The sequence below is a fragment of the Drosophila pseudoobscura genome, chromosome X, assembly GCF_009870125.1.
Source record: "Drosophila pseudoobscura strain MV-25-SWS-2005 chromosome X, UCI_Dpse_MV25, whole genome shotgun sequence".
NCBI lineage: Eukaryota > Metazoa > Arthropoda > Insecta > Diptera > Drosophilidae > Drosophila > Drosophila pseudoobscura.
The window spans coordinates 63,801,409-63,821,320 of record NC_046683.1 but is presented as its reverse complement, the minus strand read 5'-3'; the positions used below and the strand labels follow the sequence as shown (position 1 = coordinate 63,821,320).

The window sequence follows — 19,912 nt, the reverse complement described above, 5'->3', positions numbered from 1 at the left end:
GCCGATTTTTGGCAAATTTAATGATGTAACCATCATGATTTTTTGCGAAAATCGTGAAAAAATGGATGTCCTTCTTTCCGATGGCAGTCGACTGGCAGGACTCTCCCGACCACGGAAAGGTATGCCGCGCCTCGATCGGCTGTTGTATTACAGAGATATAGCGCACAGAAAAAACCAGTATTTTAATCATATGCCAATCTTCGGTAGGCTATATCTCAGAACTATAGGGCCAGATCGGTGAAGGACCTACTTTCCCAGGATTGCGAGGACCCAGACTGTCGATTTGCACCAAAATCTCGACTTCGAAAATGAGGCCGATTTTTGGCAAATTTAATGATGGTTACATCATGATTTTTTGCGAAAATCGTGAAAGAATGGATGTCCTTCTTTCCGATGGCAGTCGACTGGCAGGACTCTCCCGACCACGGAATGGCATGCCGCGCCCCGATCGGCTGTTGTATTACAGAGATATAGCGCACAGAAAAAACCAGTATTTTAATCATATGCCAATCTTGGGTAAGCTATATCTCAGACAAATAGGGCCAGATCGGTGAAGGATCTTACTTTCACAGGATTGCGAGGACCCAGACTGTCGATTTGCACCAAAATCTCGACTTCGAAAATGAGGCCGATTTTTGGAAAATTTAATGATGTAACCATCATGATTTTTTGCGAAAATCGTGAAAGAATGGATGTCCTTCTTTCCGATGGCAGTCGACTGGCAGGACTCTCCCGACCACGGAAAGGTATGCCGCGCCTCGATCGGCTGTTGTATTACAGAGATATAGCGCACAGAAAAAACCAGTATTTTAATCATATGCCAATCTTGGGTAAGCTATATCTCAGACAAATAGGGCCAGATCGGTGAAGGATCTTACTTTCACAGGATTGCGAGGACCCAGAGTGTCGATTTGCACCAAAATCTCGACTTCGCAAATGAGGCCGAGTTTTGGCAAATTTAATGATGTAACCATCATGATTTTTTGCGAAAATCGTGAAAAAATGGATGTCCTTCTTTCCGATGGCAGTCGACTGGCAGGACTCTCCCGACCACGGAATGGCATGCCGCGCCCCGATCGGCTGTTGTATTACAGAGATATAGCGCACAGAAAAAACCAGTATTTTAATCATATGCCAATCTTGTGTAAGCTATATCTCAGACAAATAGGGCCAGATCGGTGAAGGACCTACTTTCCCAGGATCGCGAGGACCCAGACTGTCGATTTGCACCAAAATCTCGACTTCGAAAATGAGGCCGATTTTTGGCAAATTTAATGATGGTTACATCATGATTTTTTGCGAAAATCGTGAAAGAATGGATGTCCTTCTTTCCGATGGCAGTCGACTGGCAGGACTCTCCCGACCACGGAATGGCATGCCGCGTCCCGATCGGCTGTTGTATTACAGAGATATAGCGCACAGAAAAAACCAGTATTTTAATCATATGCCAATCTTGTGTAAGCTATATCTCAGACAAATAGGGCCAGATCGGTGAAGGACCTACTTTCCCAGGATCGCGAGGACCCAGACTGTCGATTTGCACCAAAATCTCGACTTCGAAAATGAGGCCGATTTTTGGCAAATTTAATGATGGTTACATCATGATTTTTTGCGAAAATCGTGAAAGAATGGATGTCCTTCTTTCCGATGGCAGTCGACTGGCAGGACTCTCCCGACCACGGAATGGCATGCCGCGCCCCGATCGGCTGTTGTATTACAGAGATATAGCGCACAGAAAAAACCAGTATTTTAATCATATGCCAATCTTGTGTAAGCTATATCTCAGACAAATAGGGCCAGATCGGTGAAGGACCTACTTTCCCAGGATCGCGAGGACCCAGACTGTCGATTTGCACCAAAATCTCGACTTCGAAAATGAGGCCGATTTTTGGCAAATTTAATGATGGTTACATCATGATTTTTTGCGAAAATCGTGAAAGAATGGATGTCCTTCTTTCCGATGGCAGTCGACTGGCAGGACTCTCCCGACCACGGAATGGCATGCCGCGTCCCGATCGGCTGTTGTATTACAGAGATATAGCGCACAGAAAAAACCAGTATTTTAATCATATGCCAATCTTCGGTAGGCTATATCTCAGAACTATAGGGCCAGATCGGTGAAGGACCTACTTTCCCAGGATTGCGAGGACCCAGACTGTCGATTTGCACCAAAATCTCGACTTCGAAAATGAGGCCGATTTTTGGCAAATTTAATGATGTAACCATCATGATTTTTTGCGAAAATCGTGAAAAAATGGATGTCCTTCTTTCCGATGGCAGTCGACTGGCAGGACTCTCCCGACCACGGAAAGGTATGCCGCGCCTCGATCGGCTGTTGTATTACAGAGATATAGCGCACAGAAAAAACCAGTATTTTAATCATATGCCAATCTTCGGTAGGCTATATCTCAGAACTATAGGGCCAGATCGGTGAAGGACCTACTTTCCCAGGATTGCGAGGACCCAGACTGTCGATTTGCACCAAAATCTCGACTTCGAAAATGAGGCCGATTTTTGGCAAATTTAATGATGTAACCATCATGATTTTTTGCGAAAATCGTGAAAAAATGGATGTCCTTCTTTCCGATGGCAGTCGACTGGCAGGACTCTCCCGACCACGGAATGGCATGCCGCGTCCCGATCGGCTGCCGTATTGCAGAGATATAATTTACCGATTAGACCAGTATTTGAATGATATGCCAATCTTCGGTAGGCTATATCTCAGACAAATAGGGCCAGATCGGTGAAGGACCTACTTTCCCAGAATCGCGAGGACCCAGAGTGTCGATTTGCACCAAAATCTCGATTTCGCAAATGAGGCCGAGTTTTGGCAAATTTAATGATGTAACCATCATGATTTTTTGCGAAAATCGTGAAAAAATTGAAGTCCTTCTTTCCGATGGCAGTCGACTGGCAGGACTCTCCCGACCACGGAATGGCATGCCGCGCCCCGATCGGCTGTTGTATTACAGAGATATAGCGCACAGAAAAAACCAGTATTTTAATCATATGCCAATCTTGTGTAAGCTATATCTCAGACAAATAGGGCCAGATCGGTGAAGGACCTACTTTCCCAGGATCGCGAGGACCCAGACTGTCGATTTGCACCAAAATCTCGACTTCGAAAATGAGGCCGATTTTTGGCAAATTTAATGATGGTTACATCATGATTTTTTGCGAAAATCGTGAAAGAATGGATGTCCTTCTTTCCGATGGCAGTCGACTGGCAGGACTCTCCCGACCACGGAATGGCATGCCGCGCCCCGATCGGCTGTTGTATTACAGAGATATAGCGCACAGAAAAAACCAGTATTTTAATCATATGCCAATCTTGGGTAAGCTATATCTCAGACAAATAGGGCCAGATCGGTGAAGGATCTTACTTTCACAGGATTGCGAGGACCCAGACTGTCGATTTGCACCAAAATCTCGACTTCGAAAATGAGGCCGATTTTTGGCAAATTTAATGATGTAACCATCATGATTTTTTGCGAAAATCGTGAAAAAATGGATGTCCTTCTTTCCGATGGCAGTCGACTGGCAGGACTCTCCCGACCACGGAATGGCATGCCGCGTCCCGATCGGCTGCCGTATTGCAGAGATATAATTTACCGATTAGACCAGTATTTGAATGATATGCCAATCTTCGGTAGGCTATATCTCAGACAAATAGGGCCAGATCGGTGAAGGACCTACTTTCCCAGAATCGCGAGGACCCAGACTGTCGATTTGCACCAAAATCTCGACTTCGAAAATGAGGCCGATTTTTGGCAAATTTAATGATGTAACCATCATGATTTTTTGCGAAAATCGTGTAAAAATGGATGTCCTTCTTTCCGATGGCAGTCGACTGGCAGGACTCTCCCGATAACGGAAAGGCATGCCGCGCCCTGATCGGCTGCCGTATTGCAGAGATATAATTTACCGATTAGACCAGTATTTGAATGATATGCCAATCTTCGGTAGGCTATATCTCAGACAAATAGGGCCAGATCGGTGAAGGACCTACTTTCCCAGAATCGCGAGGACCCAGACTGTCGATTTGCACCAAAATCTCGACTTCGAAAATGAGGCCGATTTTTGGCAAATTTAATGATGGTTACATCATGATTTTTTGAGAAAATCGTGAAAAAATGGATGTCCTTCATTCCGATGGCAGTCGACTGGCAGGACTCTCCCGACCACGGAAAGGTATGCCGCGCCTCGATCGGTTGTTGTATTACAGAGATATAGCGCACAGAAAAAACCAGTATTTTAATCATATGCCAATCTTGGGTAAGCTATATCTCAGACAAATAGGGCCAGATCGGTGAAGGATCTTACTTTCACAGGATTGCGAGGACCCAGACTGTCGATTTGCACCAAAATCTCGACTTCGAAAATGAGGCCGATTTTTGGCAAATTTAATGATGGTTACATCATGATTTTTTGCGAAAATCGTGAAAGAATGGATGTCCTTCTTTCCGATGGCAGTCGACTGGCAGGACTATCTCGACCACGGAAAGGTATGCCGCGCCTCGATCGGTCCATAAATAGTCGAGATATAGCCAAAGAAAATATAAAGAATTCAGACATTTTGGTCGCCCACAAAGGGCCACCACGAAGGGTCCATGGGTCCTTGCAGGCGTACTCAAGCCAATCGTACTAAGCAGGTCAGGGCAATCGAGCAGCAATGGTCCTTCCATCCTAGAGGGAGGAGAGATGCACGAGACGAAATCTGCGGGCTTTATGGATGCCAGGATGGGCTACAGCTTCAAAACGCGTGAGTGAATCAGTATATAATTGTAGACATATTTTAAAGTATATCTTCTTTCACAGAGAACTTATGTACCCTAAGCTTCATCTCAAACCGAGTCGTATCCGATTTCCCCTAGCCATACGGAGTCCTATCCAAGCATTAGCGAGGCGTATTCGAGACAGACCGAATCCTATCCCACCCCTTGCAAGATCCGAACCTAATAAGCCATCGTCATCCTTCGACCTGGCCAGCGACAACAAGGACTTTGACTCTGGCAACCAAGGGAGGGGCTACGAGAGCTAGGCGGGCTGCTAGACTCTAGATAGATATACTTTATATAGTAGATGTTAATGTTTCCCACTTGTATATTGATGTATCCTAAGCTAAGTTATGATGAATAAAAGAACTATTGAAAAATCATCCTTTCTGTGTCCTGTATTGGGTAAACTATCCCGATTCCAAGTGGCGGGGCACGCCCAGATCGGTTCACAAATAGCGGGGGAAAAATCATATATTTGATTGGGAAAAATGTCCTTGATCCTTTCTAAGGATTCCATTAAATCAGGGACATTCCTCTGATTTCAGGAAGCCGCCGCAAGTCCCTATCGGGCCACGAATAGCCGTGAAAACTAGATTTGTATGGTTAGGGTTGTTGTAGTCCTTACAGAAGGATCAGGGGGATTTTTCTTGTCACGGGGGGCCATGACACGGACTAAGGATTCCATTAAATCAGGGACATTCCTCTGATTTCAGGAAGCCGTCGCAAGTCCCTATCGGGCCACGAATAGCCGTGAAAGCAGGATTTGTATGGTTGACGATTTTGTAGTCCTTACAGCAGGATCAGGGGGATTTTTCTTGTCACGGGGGGCCATGACACGCCCCGATCGGGCCAGAAATAACGGAGAAAACAATATAAATATCCTTGATCCTTCTTCCTTGATAAGGACTCCACCAAATCAGGGATGTTTTTCCGATCTTAGGAAGCCGCCTCACGTCCTTATCCGGCCACAAATAACGGAGACAACATCAAAAGTTGTCGTTGTCAATTGTTGTACAACAACAACTCTCAACTTGCGGCCGCTCAAAGGCCCAAATCGATCATTTCAGATCTGGGATACCAGGCGAACAGAAATCAGCAGAAGGTCGCTAGATTTTTTTAAATTTTTTAATTTTCCCGCCATTTTTCAAACCCCAAAAGTATGCAACGTTTTTCATGATTTTTATTTTTTGCTTGAAATAAAGCTCAACAAAAAAAAAACAACGACCTTATGCTGATTTCTTTTTTTGTGTGCTTGTATTTGTGGCCCGATCGGGGCCCCCCGTGACAAGAAAAATCCCCCTGATCCTTCTGTAAGGACTACAACAACCCTAACCATACAAATCTAGTTTTCACGGCTATTCGTGGCTCTATAGGGACTTGCGACGGCTTCCTGAAATCGGAGGAATGTCCCTGATTTAATGGAATCCTTAGTCCGTGTCATGGCCCCCCGTGACAAGAAAAATCCCCCTGATCCTTCTGTAAGGACTACAACAACCCTAACCATACAAATATAGTTTTCACGGCTATTCGTGGCTCTATAGGGACTTGCGGCGGCTTCCTGAAATCAGAGGAATGTCCCTGATTTAATGGAATCCTTAGCAAGGATCAAGGACATTTTTCCCAATCAAATATATGATTTTTCCCCCGCTATTTGTGAACCGATCTGTTCGTGCCCGACCTTTTTGGTATCGGGATAGTTCCCCCATTACAGGATACAGCAAGGATGATTTTTCAATAGTTTTTTTATTCATCACACATAACTTAACTTAGTATAAATCAATATACAAGTGGGAAACATTAACATCTACTATCTAAAGTATATCCCTAAACCTAACAACAACGAGATCTATCTAGAGTCTAGCAGCCCGCCTAGCTCTCGTAGCCCCTCCCTTGGTTGCCATAGTCAAAGTCCTTGTTGTCGCTGGCCAGGTCGAAGGATGACGATGGCTTATTAGGTTCGGATCTTGCAAGGGGTGGGATAGGATTCGGTCTGTCTCGAATACGCCTCGCTAATGCTTGGATAGGACTCCGTATGGCTAGGGGAAATCGGATACGACTCGGTTTGAGATGAAGCTTAGGGTACATAAGTTCTCTGTGAAAGAAGATATACTTTAAAATATGTCTACAATTATATACTGATTCACTCACGCGTTTTGAAGCTGTAGCCCATCCTGGCATCCATAAAGCCCGCAGATTTCGTCTCGTGCATCTCTCCTCCCTCTAGGATGGAAGGACCATTGCTGCTCGATTGCCCTGACCTGCTTAGTACGATTGGCTTGAGTACGCCTGCAAGGACCCATGGACCCTTCGTGATGGCCCTTTGTGGGCGACCAAAATGTCTGAATTCTTAATATTTTCTTTGGCTATATCTCGACTATTTATGGACCGATCAGGGCGCGGCATGCCTTTCCGTTATCGGGAGAGTCCTGCCAGTCGACTGCCATCGGAAAGAAGGACATCCATTTTTACACGATTTTCGCAAAAAATCATGATGGTTACATCATTAAATTTGCCAAAAATCGGCCTCATTTTCGAAGTCGAGATTTTGGTGCAAGTCGACAGTCTGAGTCCTCGCGATTCTGGGAAAGTAGGTCCTTCACCGATCTGGCCCTATTTGTCTGAGATATAGCTTACCCAAGATTGGCATATCATTCAAATACTGGTTTAATCGGTAAGTTATATCTCTGCAATACGATAGCCGATCGGGGCGCGGCATGCTTCTCCGTTATCGGGATAGTCCTGCCAGTCGACTGCCATCGGAAAGAAGGACATCCATTTTTTCACGATTTTCGCAAAAAATCATGATGTAACCATCATTAAATTTGCCAAAAATCGGCCTCGTTCTCGAAGTCGAGATTTTGGTGCAAATCGACAGTCTGGGTCCTCGCGATCCTGGGAAAGTAGGTCCTTCACCGATCTGGCGCCATTTGTCTGAGATATAGCCTACCGAAGATTGGCATATCATTCAAATACTGGTCTAATCGGTAAATTATATCTCTGCAATACGATAGCCGATCGGGGCGCGGCATGCTTCTCCGTTATCGGGATAGTCCTGCCAGTCGACTGCCATCGGAAAGAAGGACATCCATTTTTTCACGATTTTCGCAAAAAATCATGATGTAACCATCATTAAATTTGCCAAAAATCGGCCTCATTTTCGAAGTCGAGATTTTGGTGCAAGTCGACAGTCTGAGTCCTCGCGATTCTGGGAAAGTAGGTCCTTCACCGATCTGGCCCTATTTGTCTGAGATATAGCTTACCCAAGATTGGCATATCATTCAAATACTGGTCTAATCGGTAAGTTATATCTCTGCAATACGACAGCCGATCGGGGCGCGGCATGCTTCTCCGTTATCGGGATAGTCCTGCCAGTCGACTGCCATCGGAAAGAAGGACATCCATTTTTACACGATTTTCGCAAAAAATCATGATGGTTACATCATTAAATTTGCCAAAAATCGGCCTCATTTTCGAAGTCGAGATTTTGGTGCAAATCGACAGTCTGGGTTCTCGCAATCCTGGGAAAGTAGGTCCTTCACCGATCTGGCCCTATAGTTCTGAGATATAGCCTACCGAAGATTGGCATATCATTCAAATACTGGTCTAATCGGTAAGTTATATCTCTGTAATACGACAGCCGATCGGGGCGCGGCATGCCTTTCCGTGATTGCGAGAGTCCTGCCAGTCGACTGCCATCGGAAAGAAGGACATCCATATTTTCACGATTTTCGCAAAAAATCATGATGGTTACATCATTAAATTTGCCAAAAATCGGCCTCATTTTCGAAGTCGAGATTTTGGTGCAAATCGACAGTCTGGGTCCTCGCGATTCTGGGAAAGTAGGTCCTTCACCCATCAGGCCCTATAGTTCTGAGATATAGCCTACCGAAGATTGGCATATCATTCAAATACTGGTTTTTTCTGTGCGCTATATCTCTGTAATACGACAGCCGATCGGGGCGCGGCATGCCTTTCCGTGATTGCGAGAGTCCTGCCAGTCGACTGCCATCGGAAAGAAGGACATCCATTTTTACACGATTTTCGCAAAAAATCATGATGGTTACATCATTAAATTTGCCAAAAATCGGCCTCGTTCTCGAAGTCGAGATTTTGGTGCAAATCGACAGTTTGGGTCCTCGCGATTCTGGGAAAGTAGGTCCTTCACCGATCTGGCCCTATTTGTCTGAGATATAGCTTACCCAAGATTGGCATATGATTAAAATACTGGTTTTTTCTGTTCGCTATATCTCTGCCATACGACAGCCGATCGGGGCGCGGCATACCTTTCCGTGATCGGGATAGTCCTGCCAGTCGACTGCCATCGGAAGGAAGGACATCCATGGGTCCTCGCGATCCTGGGAAAGTAGGTCCTTCACCGATCTGGCCCTATTTGTCTGAGATATAGCCTACCGAAGATTGGCATGTCGCGATATCTGCCAGTCAGGCGCTTGGAGTGGATAGCTGTCATCGAGCGTCCACACGATCGTATAAACCGAAAGACCAGAAGGGTCCCTGATAAACGATGGTGGGCATATCGGTGTCCGTGGTCGCGTCCTGCTAAAATGAAAGGAAGATTTAAGTAAAGTTAATTAATATATAATAGCTTAATAACTTTACCTGGCATGTAAGAGGACGGGGTCGCGGCATAGCAGTTTGTGGCCAGAGCGAGATAAAACGGCTGGTGTTGGTGTAAGAAATGAAAGAGAGAGAGACAGATGACCACATGCATATTTACCATGTGTTCCGGTGATGACACTTATAGCTAGTGGTGGACTAGCCGCTGACTATCGTTGACATATGCTACCAATATTACCTATGCTGGTAGAAGAATACATTATGATTGCTTGGCAATAGTTGAAAGGGAAAAAATGGATGCAGAATTTATCGAATGCGATTAGAGAACTTTCATTGATCCTTGGATTGGGACCTCGACATGCCCAGTCAAACATATTTAGTTTTCTGCTCTACTTGTGGGACGATCTGAGTATGCAGTGGCTTCCTATGATCGGGGGAATATCCTTGATTAATGTGGTCCTTATCAAGGATCAGGGCGGGGCAGGATTTTTTGGAGGCATCAAGGAAAACCAAGGATATTGCCAGTGTCTTTGAACCGCTATAGCTCTGGATCTGGACGTTCTAACCGCTTAGTGATCGAGATTAAACGAATTGATAAGCATTGGAATTTGTTTCACATATATTCTGCATACACATATGTATGTATAATATTTATTAAATCTTTTTTTTTACGAAAATTACATTTAATCATACAACGAACAAGACTTACACATAGATTTTATAATGCAATTAAAACATTGACTTTATATATATATACTTTTAATCGATCGTTCTTCAATCGCTTTAGCTCTAAGTAAAGGCGTTTCATATTTTTACTGCTTTTTTAAGATATACTGCCCTTGGCGCAATGTGTTTTGTTGGGGGTGTGTGTGTTTTTTTTTTGGGATACAAATTAAATTATTATGGGGTATATATATTTATCTTTATATAAAAAAAATACAAAAACAATTCGGTCTGTTTTGATTAGTTTGTAATGCTTTGCCTCCGCTCGATTTGCCTTTGCCCCTTTCACTGTGGCGGCACTTGACTGGATCGCCGCTTGTCCTTTTCCTTCTCCTTGTCGCCCTTGCGGCCAAAGATGCGGAACATGCCACTGCGACGCTCTTCTTTAGTCCCCTTACTGCTGCCGCCGCTGCTGCCCTTCACCCCAGACACTGAGGATATGGACTGCGCCTCGCTCTCGCTGGAGCTCTCGGCGGACACACGGGAGAAGCTAATGGAGTCCGGCTGCAAGGATACGGGCCTGTTGCTCTCAAAGCGTGTAGTGCCCCAACCTGCGAAGCATAAACAGAAGAGTGTGAGTGCTGGGAGATCTGATTCAATGGCGAGGAAAAAGCATGCATATGTGGGGTGCTGTGGAGTGTAACAGAAAGTGAGGTATACGTTTCTTAGCCTAAAAAGGAGAGGATTATACAATATATAGGAAATTCTGAATACTTTGTAAACTCGTGCGCAGATAGGATCGACGCGTCAGCTTTGCAGATTTAACAGTGGAGGAAGAGGAGGTACCTTCTCCGCATAAATGGGTTACAGAGAAACAGGCATGCAGAAACACAGAGAGAGAGAGAGAGAGAGAGGAGGTATTTTTAGAGAAGTAGAGAAAAGACCATTCCATTCTTAAGAGCTACATCATTCCACATGCTATATAGTAATGTTAGGACTCTTCTAACCACCAAATCCATATCCACTTGATTCGTTATTGTTATTCTGGAGATGCAGACCCATATAGCTTGGATTACTGATGGCGTTGCTGATGTTGTTGTTGTTGGATGATGATGACGATGATGCCGGCTCCCCAGAGGCTGATGATTTCGATTTGGTCGATGAGGTGGGCGAAGAGCTCGTTAGATGCCACACCGTGCGACTGCTCGTGGAGGTGGATGTGCTACTACTGACAGTGGTCGTGGCCGTAGTCGTAGTGGACTTCACATTACCATTGCCATTGCCATTGCTGCTCGCACCGCTGCTGGAGTTCGAGTAGCTGACGGTGCGCTTGGCGGGGCTCCCATTGGGCGACTGCTGCTGCTGCTGCTGTGCCGCCTCCATTTCGATGAACTTGCGCGTCGAGTCGATCCGTCCCGTGCCCAACGAGGGCACCCTCTGCGGCGACATGTGATGGTGCTGCTGCTGTCTCGTCAGATTGTTGCTGTAGAAGTCCGGCTGCTGCTGGTTGCTGCTGGCCGCAGCATTGAAGGCATTGATGCGCTGCTGCACCTGGGCCTGATGCTGATGCTGGGGATGTTGGGGATGCTGATGCTGATGATGGTGGCCATGGCCATGGCCCCCAACGGGTGGCATCGTGGTTGGCAATGGCGGCGGATTATCTTTGGAATTGTGAGTGGAGGAATAATGTGTGGTGTTGTTGTGGAGTTGTGGAACAAACAGACAAATGGATCGCACAGAATCTCTACTCGATTCATATGGTTCGACGGCCGGAGGACACTCACCCGATTGTCTGGCCTCGCTGTTGCGCTGCAGCCCAGTGCTGTCGTCCTTGGTGCTGCCGTTCTGCTGCTGCTGGACTCCAGTCATTCCGGCGGGTAAGGTGGCAGAGCGTCCATCGGTTAGATCTGAAAAGGGGAATCCATCATTAGCTTCAACTCTTGGAGCCCCCAACGGTGCACCTCCCATCCTACCATTGCTCGAACTTTGGCGATTGCGCAGGACCACTAGATTCTCCTGGCTCTGGCGATTGCTGGCCACTGGCGGTGCGCCACGCGGCGGAATTGGCGGCTTCTGATCGAAGCCTCCGGCTGTGGGGGAAGTGGGGGAAGTGGGGGAGCTGGGCTGCGATTGCTGCTGCTGCTGTTGTTGCATCTGTCGCTGCAGGAAGGCCATCTGCGGTGTGGCCGTGACATCCAGCGTCTGGCCACTGCTGGCACGACGCTGCGAGTCCGGCGAGGAGTTCCTCGAACTCACGGGCGACTCCACGCTGCTGCTAACCTTAATGTCCGGCGAGCTGCTCGATTGTTGCTGCACAGAAAAAAACACGTTAGAAATCATTCAAGGCTCGAGTCCTGTTCCGTTTTGTTACCTTCATAGACTCGTCGTAGCTCAGGAGCTGTAGATTTGGCGGCAGACTAGCGTGGAAGGATATCTTGCGTACCCAATCGTTCAGGATGTCCAGCGATGGCGCCTCGAAGAGGAACTCCGAGCCGTCGGGCAGCCTCAGCCGGAACACGTACTTCTTCTTTGTGTAGTCATCGGCTCGCTCGCATTTGGCTCCCAGGATATTCACTGGAGCCGTGGCCGTCTTCTGCTGCAGGAAATCGTTCTCGTCCTTGAAGAAGCACACCAGCTGGCCGCAGAGCACCGTGTGGAACTGCTTCCAGGAGCGAACGGGCGCCTTCTTGCCGCCCGATTGCAGCCCGTGCTTGCGCTCCAGCATCCCTTGGATCTCGACGGGCGGCAGGTCAAAGCCCTCGCCCTTCTGGTTCTTGCGGAAGGACTGCGCGCGTCGACGCGTGGTGAACGAGGGCGTGCGCTTGGGCTGCTTCGGCTGCACCTTCATGCTCTCCGCTCGCTTCACATTGGCATCCGCGGAGCCGCGTCGCAGCCGATCCCCGAACATGCCGCTAGAGCTGCTCTTCTGCAGGGCCATGTGCTCGTTCTCATCCCCGAAGGTGGGGCGCAGTGTGGCCTGGCTGACGGCCGGCGAATGGGGGCCACTGGCTGCTCCTGCGCCTGCCGCTGTGCCGGATATCGTGACCATCGGCGAGGAGAAGATGGGTGTCTTCTCCTGCTGTGGGCGATGCTCCTGCTGCTTCTCGGCGCGTCTGCGCTCGTCCGCGAGGCGCTGCAGTTCCCGCTGCTTGAGCTGCTCGAGGCGTTCCTTCTCCTGGCGCTCCTTCTCCTGCCGCTTGGAGATCTTCTCCTGCTCCAGCTGCTTGCGGAACAGCTGCTCCAGTAGCGTGATCCGCTTGATGGCCTGGAACTTCTCCTCCTGGGCGGCCACTGTCTTCTCAAAGTCCTCGTGGCGTCGCAGCAGATCCTCCACCTGGGGTATCGAGTCCCCGAGCTTGGCATCCTTCAGCTGCGGCTCCCGACTGCTGATCCATTGCTCGAGGATCTCCGCATCCTTGAGGAACAGCTGCGTGTCCAGGTTCAGCTCGTAGATATCCCGCCTCTGGCGGAGTGTCAGCTTCAGCAGCTCGTGCCGCGAGTGCAGCACCTTGATCTTATCCTCCACCTCGTTCGCGAGGAAGTGCTTCTCCTTGATCAGCTGCTGTCCGTTGGACGCGAAGTTGGCAAAGGTCTCGTCGCGCGCACAGATCTCCGCGTCGTGGTCCTTGGTGCTGGCCAAAAGGAGCTCCGCTCCGGCCACACTGTTCGCTAGGTCGGGGGCCGTGATCTTGGCCAGCATCTCGTTGATCCAGGCGATCAGATCGCGGTACTCGTCGAAGTACGACTGCAGCTGCTCCGCCTGCGAGAGTTTGCTCTTCCTGGCCGTCGTCTTATCCTTGAGGTCCGTCCAGGCCTCCACCGTCTCGTCCCGCTTCACCTCGATGTGCTCCCTGGCGTCCGGATAGATCTCGCCGAGTTTCACGGCCTCTGCCAGCACGGACTCGACCTGACCCTGGATGCCCACAAGCTCCGATTCGAACACCAGATGCTTCCGTCCCAGCGCCTGGATGCTCTCCAGATCCTGGCCATAGTCCTCGGAAATGAGCGAGGCGTCCTTCTCCTGGATCAGCGTGATGGTCTCATCGGCCACGCGGTCGTAGACGTGCACCTGCTTGGCCCCGGCCAGCGCATCCTGGCGGGCATTCACCAGATCCTTGAGCTCGTCCCACAGCTGCTTCGTTTCGTCGCGCTTCGACTTGATGGAGTTGCGGTAGGGATTGTTCTCCTGGATGAGGCGGTCGCCGCGGTCCAGGCAGGCCTCCACACGCGCCTCATTCGCGTTCAGGTTCGACACAAAGGACTCGAAGGCCAGCATCAGCTGCTCGACGTGCTCCACGTCCTCGCCGTAGTCCTCGCTGGCCGTGACGGCCATCTGGTCGCCCACCCACTCGTGCAGCTCCTCCGTTTCGCGCAGGTACTCGAAGAGCTTCTTGCACTCGCCGAGACGCAGTTCGCGCTCCTTGGCGAGACGCAGGAGGTCCCCGTACTGCTGCTCCACCTGGCCGTTCTTCTCCTGGATGTTGGCGCTGTCAAAGTGATTGCGCTCCACCAATCCCGTGGCCAGTTTGTTCACCTTGTCGATGGATGGACGGAACGAGGTGAGCTCTCGCTGCAGGACCTCCAGTTTCTTCTGGTGTCCCTGCACAGAGATCTCATCGCGTCCGTAGTCGCTGCTGGTCAGAATCGGTCGCTTCTCCCGCATCCAGGCGTCCGCCTCGTTGGCCTCCACATAGAACAGCTGGCTCTCGACGGCGTCGAGGAGTCTGAGGCGGCGAATGGCCGCCAGGTCGCGCAGCTGGAGGAGCTGCTTCTGCAGCAGCTCCGACTTGTACTGCAGCTCCTCGCTGGCGAAGTGATTGTCGCGTATCATCTGCTGTCCGCGCTGCAGGAGCGCCTGAATCAGCGGCTCCTGCGAGGTGAGCTCCGCCTCCAGGGCATTGTGTTTCTTCTGGAGTCCCTGCACGGCGAGCAGACTGCTGCCGAGGTCCTGGGACCCAGCCACCAGCTGCTTCTCGGCCAGCCACTGGAGCTCGTCCTCGGCATCGCGCAGGAACTGCTGCAGACTCAGGGAGTCCTCGAGGTTCTCCCGGCGAATGGCAATCGGCTCGTGCAGCGTGTTGTACCGCTTGATGCTGGCCATTGCCCGTTCGTGGATTTCGTGCTTGAGGAAGTGATCCGCCTGGAAGAAGCGCTCGTCCTTGAGCTTCAGCTGATCCGCCAGGTCGTTGTGGTGCGCCACGTCGGCCTCGAGGCGTTCGTGCTTCTTCAGCAGATTGCTGACGGTGGCCAGATCCTTGCCATAGTCCTCGCTCGAGAGCTGCAGCTCCACATCGTCCATCCAGTTGTTGAATTCGTCGACGCTTCGGTTGAAGGCCAAGGCCTCGTGGGCCTGCTGCAGCTTCTCCTTCTTGGCCTGCGAGGCGGCCTTCAGCTTGAGCCAGTCGCCCTCCAGGAGCTGCACTTGCTGCGCAATCTCGTCCTTGGCAAAGTGCTCGCCCTTGATGAGGCGCTCACCCTCGCTGATGACCGACTGCACGCGCGGACTGTTGCTCAACAGCTCCGCATCGAAGGTGGAGTGCTTCTGGATCTTGGACTGCAGATTGCTCGGCTCGCGGTAGTTCTCGTCCAGCGCCCCCTGGAGCTTCTGGACCAGCCAGCGGTCGATCTCGTAGAGACTCCGCAGGAATTCCTGCAACTGCAGGGACTGCAGGAGTCGCTGCTTTCGCTCCTCCGACAGATCCAGCAGCTTCTGCTTGCGCCGCAGGATGTAGGCGAGCTTTTCCCTGATCAGGTCCCCGTCTTTCGGATCGCCTTCGAGTATGCTTTGGGCGAACTTCTGCAGGGTATCGACGTGGTCCGCGTTCAGCAGCTTCTCGAAGGCATCGTGCTTCTTGAGGAGACGCTCCACCGCCGTGTACGAGTCGCCCAGGTCGTCGTTGTTGAGGAAGGCCTCTTTGTTGGCCAACCACATCTCCACTTGCTCGACCTGCGCCTTGAACAGCTGCAGCTGGTGGGCCTCCGTCAGGTCCCTGGCCCTCTCGCTCCATGCCTCGTGCAGCGTCTGGTGGAGCTCCTCCAGCACCAGCAGATACTTCTTGACGTTCTCCGATGGCTTCTGCTTCCCGGACAACTGTTCGCCGTGCTGCTTGAGGCCCACAAAGGCCTGATCTCTGCCCTCGATCTCCACCTTGCGCTCTTGGTGCAGCTCTAGCTGCGTCTCGCAGTCGTTGATGGTCGACGGGGCCTGGGCGTTGTTCATTTTCTTGACCATGTCGTTGACCCACAGCTCCAGCTCGCGCACGTCCGACACGAACTTGTGCACGAGGTAGGCCTCGTTCAGGACACTCTGTCGTCGCACCGAAAGGCTCTGCAGATTGGCCCACGACTTGTGGAGCTCCTCCAGCTTCCGCTCGATATGCTGGGCGCCTCTTTCGGGATACTTTCCGATGAGGAACTGCGCTGCCGTCTCGTGCTGATCGATCTTCTGCTTGACGGCAGACATGTCCCTCTCCAGGGCCTCCTCTCGGCGAATCAGTGCCTCGACGGCAGCCAGGTCTCTTCCGGTGTCCGCCGAGCTCATGGCCAGCGACTTCTCCGCAATGCGCTCCGCCGTGTCGTCCACATCGCGATTGAACACATGGATCTCGTTGGCTCCGCCAAGAAGGGCACGATAGGCATTCAGGGCCCCTTGGAGCTGCCGCCAATTGTGGTTGAAGTCGCGTCGTCGCTTGTCCACGCTCTGCGTGTCCTCTGGCAGCTGGGCCTGATTGATCAGCTTGTCCGCCAGCTGGTTGATGTGCTTCACCCGCTGGTCGTCCACTCGCATGTCCGAGTCGACGTCGTCGAGCTTCCGCATCAGAGCATTGCAATGCTCCAGATCCCTGCCGGTGTCGCTGGCCTGCACCATCATTTCCTTGTCCCTAATCCAGGCCTCGATCTTGTCCAGCTGGTTGTTGAATTCGAGGATGTCCTGTGCCTCCTCCAGCCCGCGGCCGCATTGATCCAACTCTGCGAGAAGTCCCTGCCAGGCATTCAGGACCCTCTCGATGGCCAGTCTGATCTCCGGCGACGATTCGTGCTGTTTGCTCAAGAGAATGACGCCCGTGTCCTGGATCTCCTTGATGCGGCCCTGATTGGCGGCCACTTCGGCCTGGAAGGCCTGGTGCTTCTGCAGTTTCTTGATCTTCTCGTCGAGGTTCGTGACCTCCGCGTAGTTGGCGGCATCTGCCTCCAGTTTCTTTTGCTTCTCGCTGATCCAGGACTCCGCTTCGGCGCAATCCCTCACGAACTTGGCATAGAGCAGGGCATCCTCCAGCTTGTATCGGCGTACGGCGCACAGATCCTTGACCTTCTGGCGGCGGGCGAGCACTCCCTGGAGTATTGTCTGGATGTTGGCGCTGTCGTAGTGCCGCTGCTCGATCAGTTTCCTTCCGTGCTCCTGCAGCAGGGCCACCTTCTCCTCCTGTGTCTGGATGAGTCGCTCGAACTCGTCGTGCTTCTTGATCTGGTTCTGCACATCCTCCACCGTCTGGCCGAAGTCGGAGCTGCTGAGGGCCGCCTGCTGGCTGCTGGACAGATTATCAATCTGCTTCGCGTCGCGCAGGAAGCAGAACAGATCGATCTTCTGCTCCAGCATGATCTTCTTCTTGTTCCAGGCGGCGTGCAGCTTCTGTCGCTCGTCCAGCATGGCGGCGCACTTCTCCTCCACATCGGCGGCGGCATAGTGTCCCGTCTGCACCATCGAATCGCTCAACTCGTTCAGATACCGGAACTTGTCCTCCCGGGCCTCGATCTCGCCGTAAATGGCATCGTGTTGGATCTTCAGGGCAGTGGCTCCGGCAGCATCGCTGACGTGCTCCTCCGCCTGGAGGGCCGCCCGCAGGTTGGAGGACCATGAAACAATGTCCCTGACGTCCGTGAGGAATGTCTGCAGATCGGAGCTGGCCGCCAGGCGATCCCCGCGTGCGGTCGAACGTTCCTTCAGGTCATTCCAGGCAGCCACCACTTTGTCCTGCTGCTGGGCGATGGCCACAGCATTCGAGGGATACTTGGCCTGCAGACGCACCGAGTCCTCGACTAGGACTTGCAGTTGTGCCTCCAGGGCCACCAAATCGTTCTCGAAACCCTCGTGTTTCCTCAGCAATGCCAAGGCAGAGTTCAGATCCTTGCCAAGCTCGTTCGAGAGGGCGGCATTCTTGTCCTGAATGCGGAACAGGGCCTCCGCCACGTCCCGATGGAAGCGATGGATCTCCCCGGCGGCATGCAGCTTCTGCTCGCGCTGGTTCAGCAGCTGCAGCAGATTCTCCCACGATGTCCGTAGCCGCTCCTGTCGCTTCTCCACTTCGTTGGCGTAGGGACTCTCCGTGTCGATGAGCTTCTTGGCCTGCAGCTCGCTCTGATCCACACGATCGGCTCCCACCTCCACGCGGTGCTTCAGATCGTCGAACTTGTTCTGCAGCAGCTGCAAGTGCTCAAAGTCCTGGCCGTAGTCCTCCGAGGAGGCCGTCTGCTCTTGCTCCCGTATCCATTGCTCCACCTCGTCCGACTCCAGGAAGTACTCGTGCTTGTTGAGGCTCTCCATGAGCCGTCCCTGCCGCTGGGAGGCCAGCTTGTGCAGCGACTTGAGCATCTTCTCGATCAGCTGCTGCTTGGCGGTGAGCACTTTGCTGTCCGGGTGATTGGCAGCCACCATGGCGGCGCAGCTGTGGCCCATTTCGGTGACGATGCCCGAATAGGTGTCCAATTCCAGTTCGATCGTCTTGTGTTTGGTGAGCAACTTGGCCGCAGAGTCGCGATCACGGCCGTATTCCGTGGATCGCAGGGCATTGTTGCGCTCACCCAACCAGGACTCGATCTCCCCGGCATCGAACAGATATTGCTGGGCCTTCAGGGACATGTCCAGCTTGCGGGACCGCTCATTGCAGTGGAGCTCCAGGTCCTGCCAGGCGGCCTCCAGCTGCTTGCACAGCGCCGCCACATTTTCGCTCTCTGGATGCTGCTGGGCAACCAGTGTCTGGCCCGCCTGCAGCGCCTTGTTGATCATCGACTGGTGCCCCTTGATCTCGGCCTCCAGTTTCTTGTGTTTCTTGTACAGCGACTGCGTCTGGTGGAGGTTCTGGCCAAGCTCATTCGACTTGGCGGCAGGCAGATGGTCATTGATCCACTGGAACTCTGCATCCAGCTCGAATACGAATTTGTGGAAGTTCAGGCTCTCCTCCAGCTTGTCCCGGCGCTTCTGCGTGGGATCCCGCAGGTCCTTGAACCGCTGCTGCAGCTCCTTGGTTTCATCCTCGATGTTCTTGGCATTGAAGTGGCCCTCGTGGGCCATGTCGTCGCCCGTGGACACAAGTTCGGCCACCTTTTGGTCCCAGATGGTGATCTCCGACTCGAGGATCTGCTGCTTGTTGATCAGATCCTTGCAGCTGCGCAGATCATTGCCCACATCCTTGCTCTTGAGTGCGGAATCCAGTTCGTCCACCTTCTTCTTGGCATCCTCGAGGGCGCGATTGTGTTCTCGCTGCGAGGCGGCCTGCTCCAGCTTCCGGCCCTTGTCCTCGGACAGCGCCAGCAGATCCTTCCACTTCTTGTTCAGGTCCGCCACACGGAACTCCACCTCTGGCACACGATTGCCCGCTTGAATGAGATCCTCCCCATCCTTGTTGATGTTCCGCAGCTGCCCCTCGTTGGCGCGCAGCTCCCGTTCGAAGGCCTTGTGCTTCTGCAGCTTCCTGGGCAGGTTGCTCAGATCCCGGTAGTTCTCATCGCCTGCAATCTTCGTCTTGTCCTGCAGCCACACCTTCAAGTCGTCAGCCTCGGCGGCGAATTTGTTGTAGTCCTTGGAGGCCTGCAGCAGACGCTTCCGCTCGAATGCCCGATCCTTGACGGCCTTTCGTTTGCCCAGCACTTGATTGCGTCGGTCGCCGATGCTGCAAGAA

The 19,912-nt window shown here is 51.6% G+C and overlaps 1 protein-coding gene across 8 annotated transcripts in view; it reads right to left on the bottom strand.

Annotated features, from left to right (window-relative positions):
* Positions 1–9,988: 9,988 nt before the first annotated feature.
* Positions 9,989–19,912, bottom strand: part of kst (spectrin beta chain, non-erythrocytic 5 kst) — a 35,478-nt gene continuing 25,554 nt past the window's right edge. For 3 of the 8 annotated variants that reach the window (XM_033384649.1, XM_033384650.1, XM_001352819.4), the window contains 5 exons: positions 12,388–19,903; positions 11,990–12,326; positions 11,801–11,923; positions 11,024–11,677; positions 9,989–10,627 (listed from right to left, as the gene is read on the bottom strand). In XM_033384649.1, the coding sequence (XP_033240540.1) occupies positions 10,362–10,627; positions 11,024–11,677; positions 11,801–11,923; positions 11,990–12,326; positions 12,388–19,903 (8,896 nt within the window). In that variant the 3' untranslated portion in view covers positions 9,989–10,361. Of the gene's footprint in view, positions 10,628–10,790; positions 10,863–11,023; positions 11,678–11,800; positions 11,924–11,989; positions 12,327–12,387; positions 19,904–19,912 lie in introns of all 8 variants that reach the window. The other 5 variants (XM_015188433.2, XM_015188431.2, XM_015188430.2 and 2 more) reach the window with 5 other exon arrangements.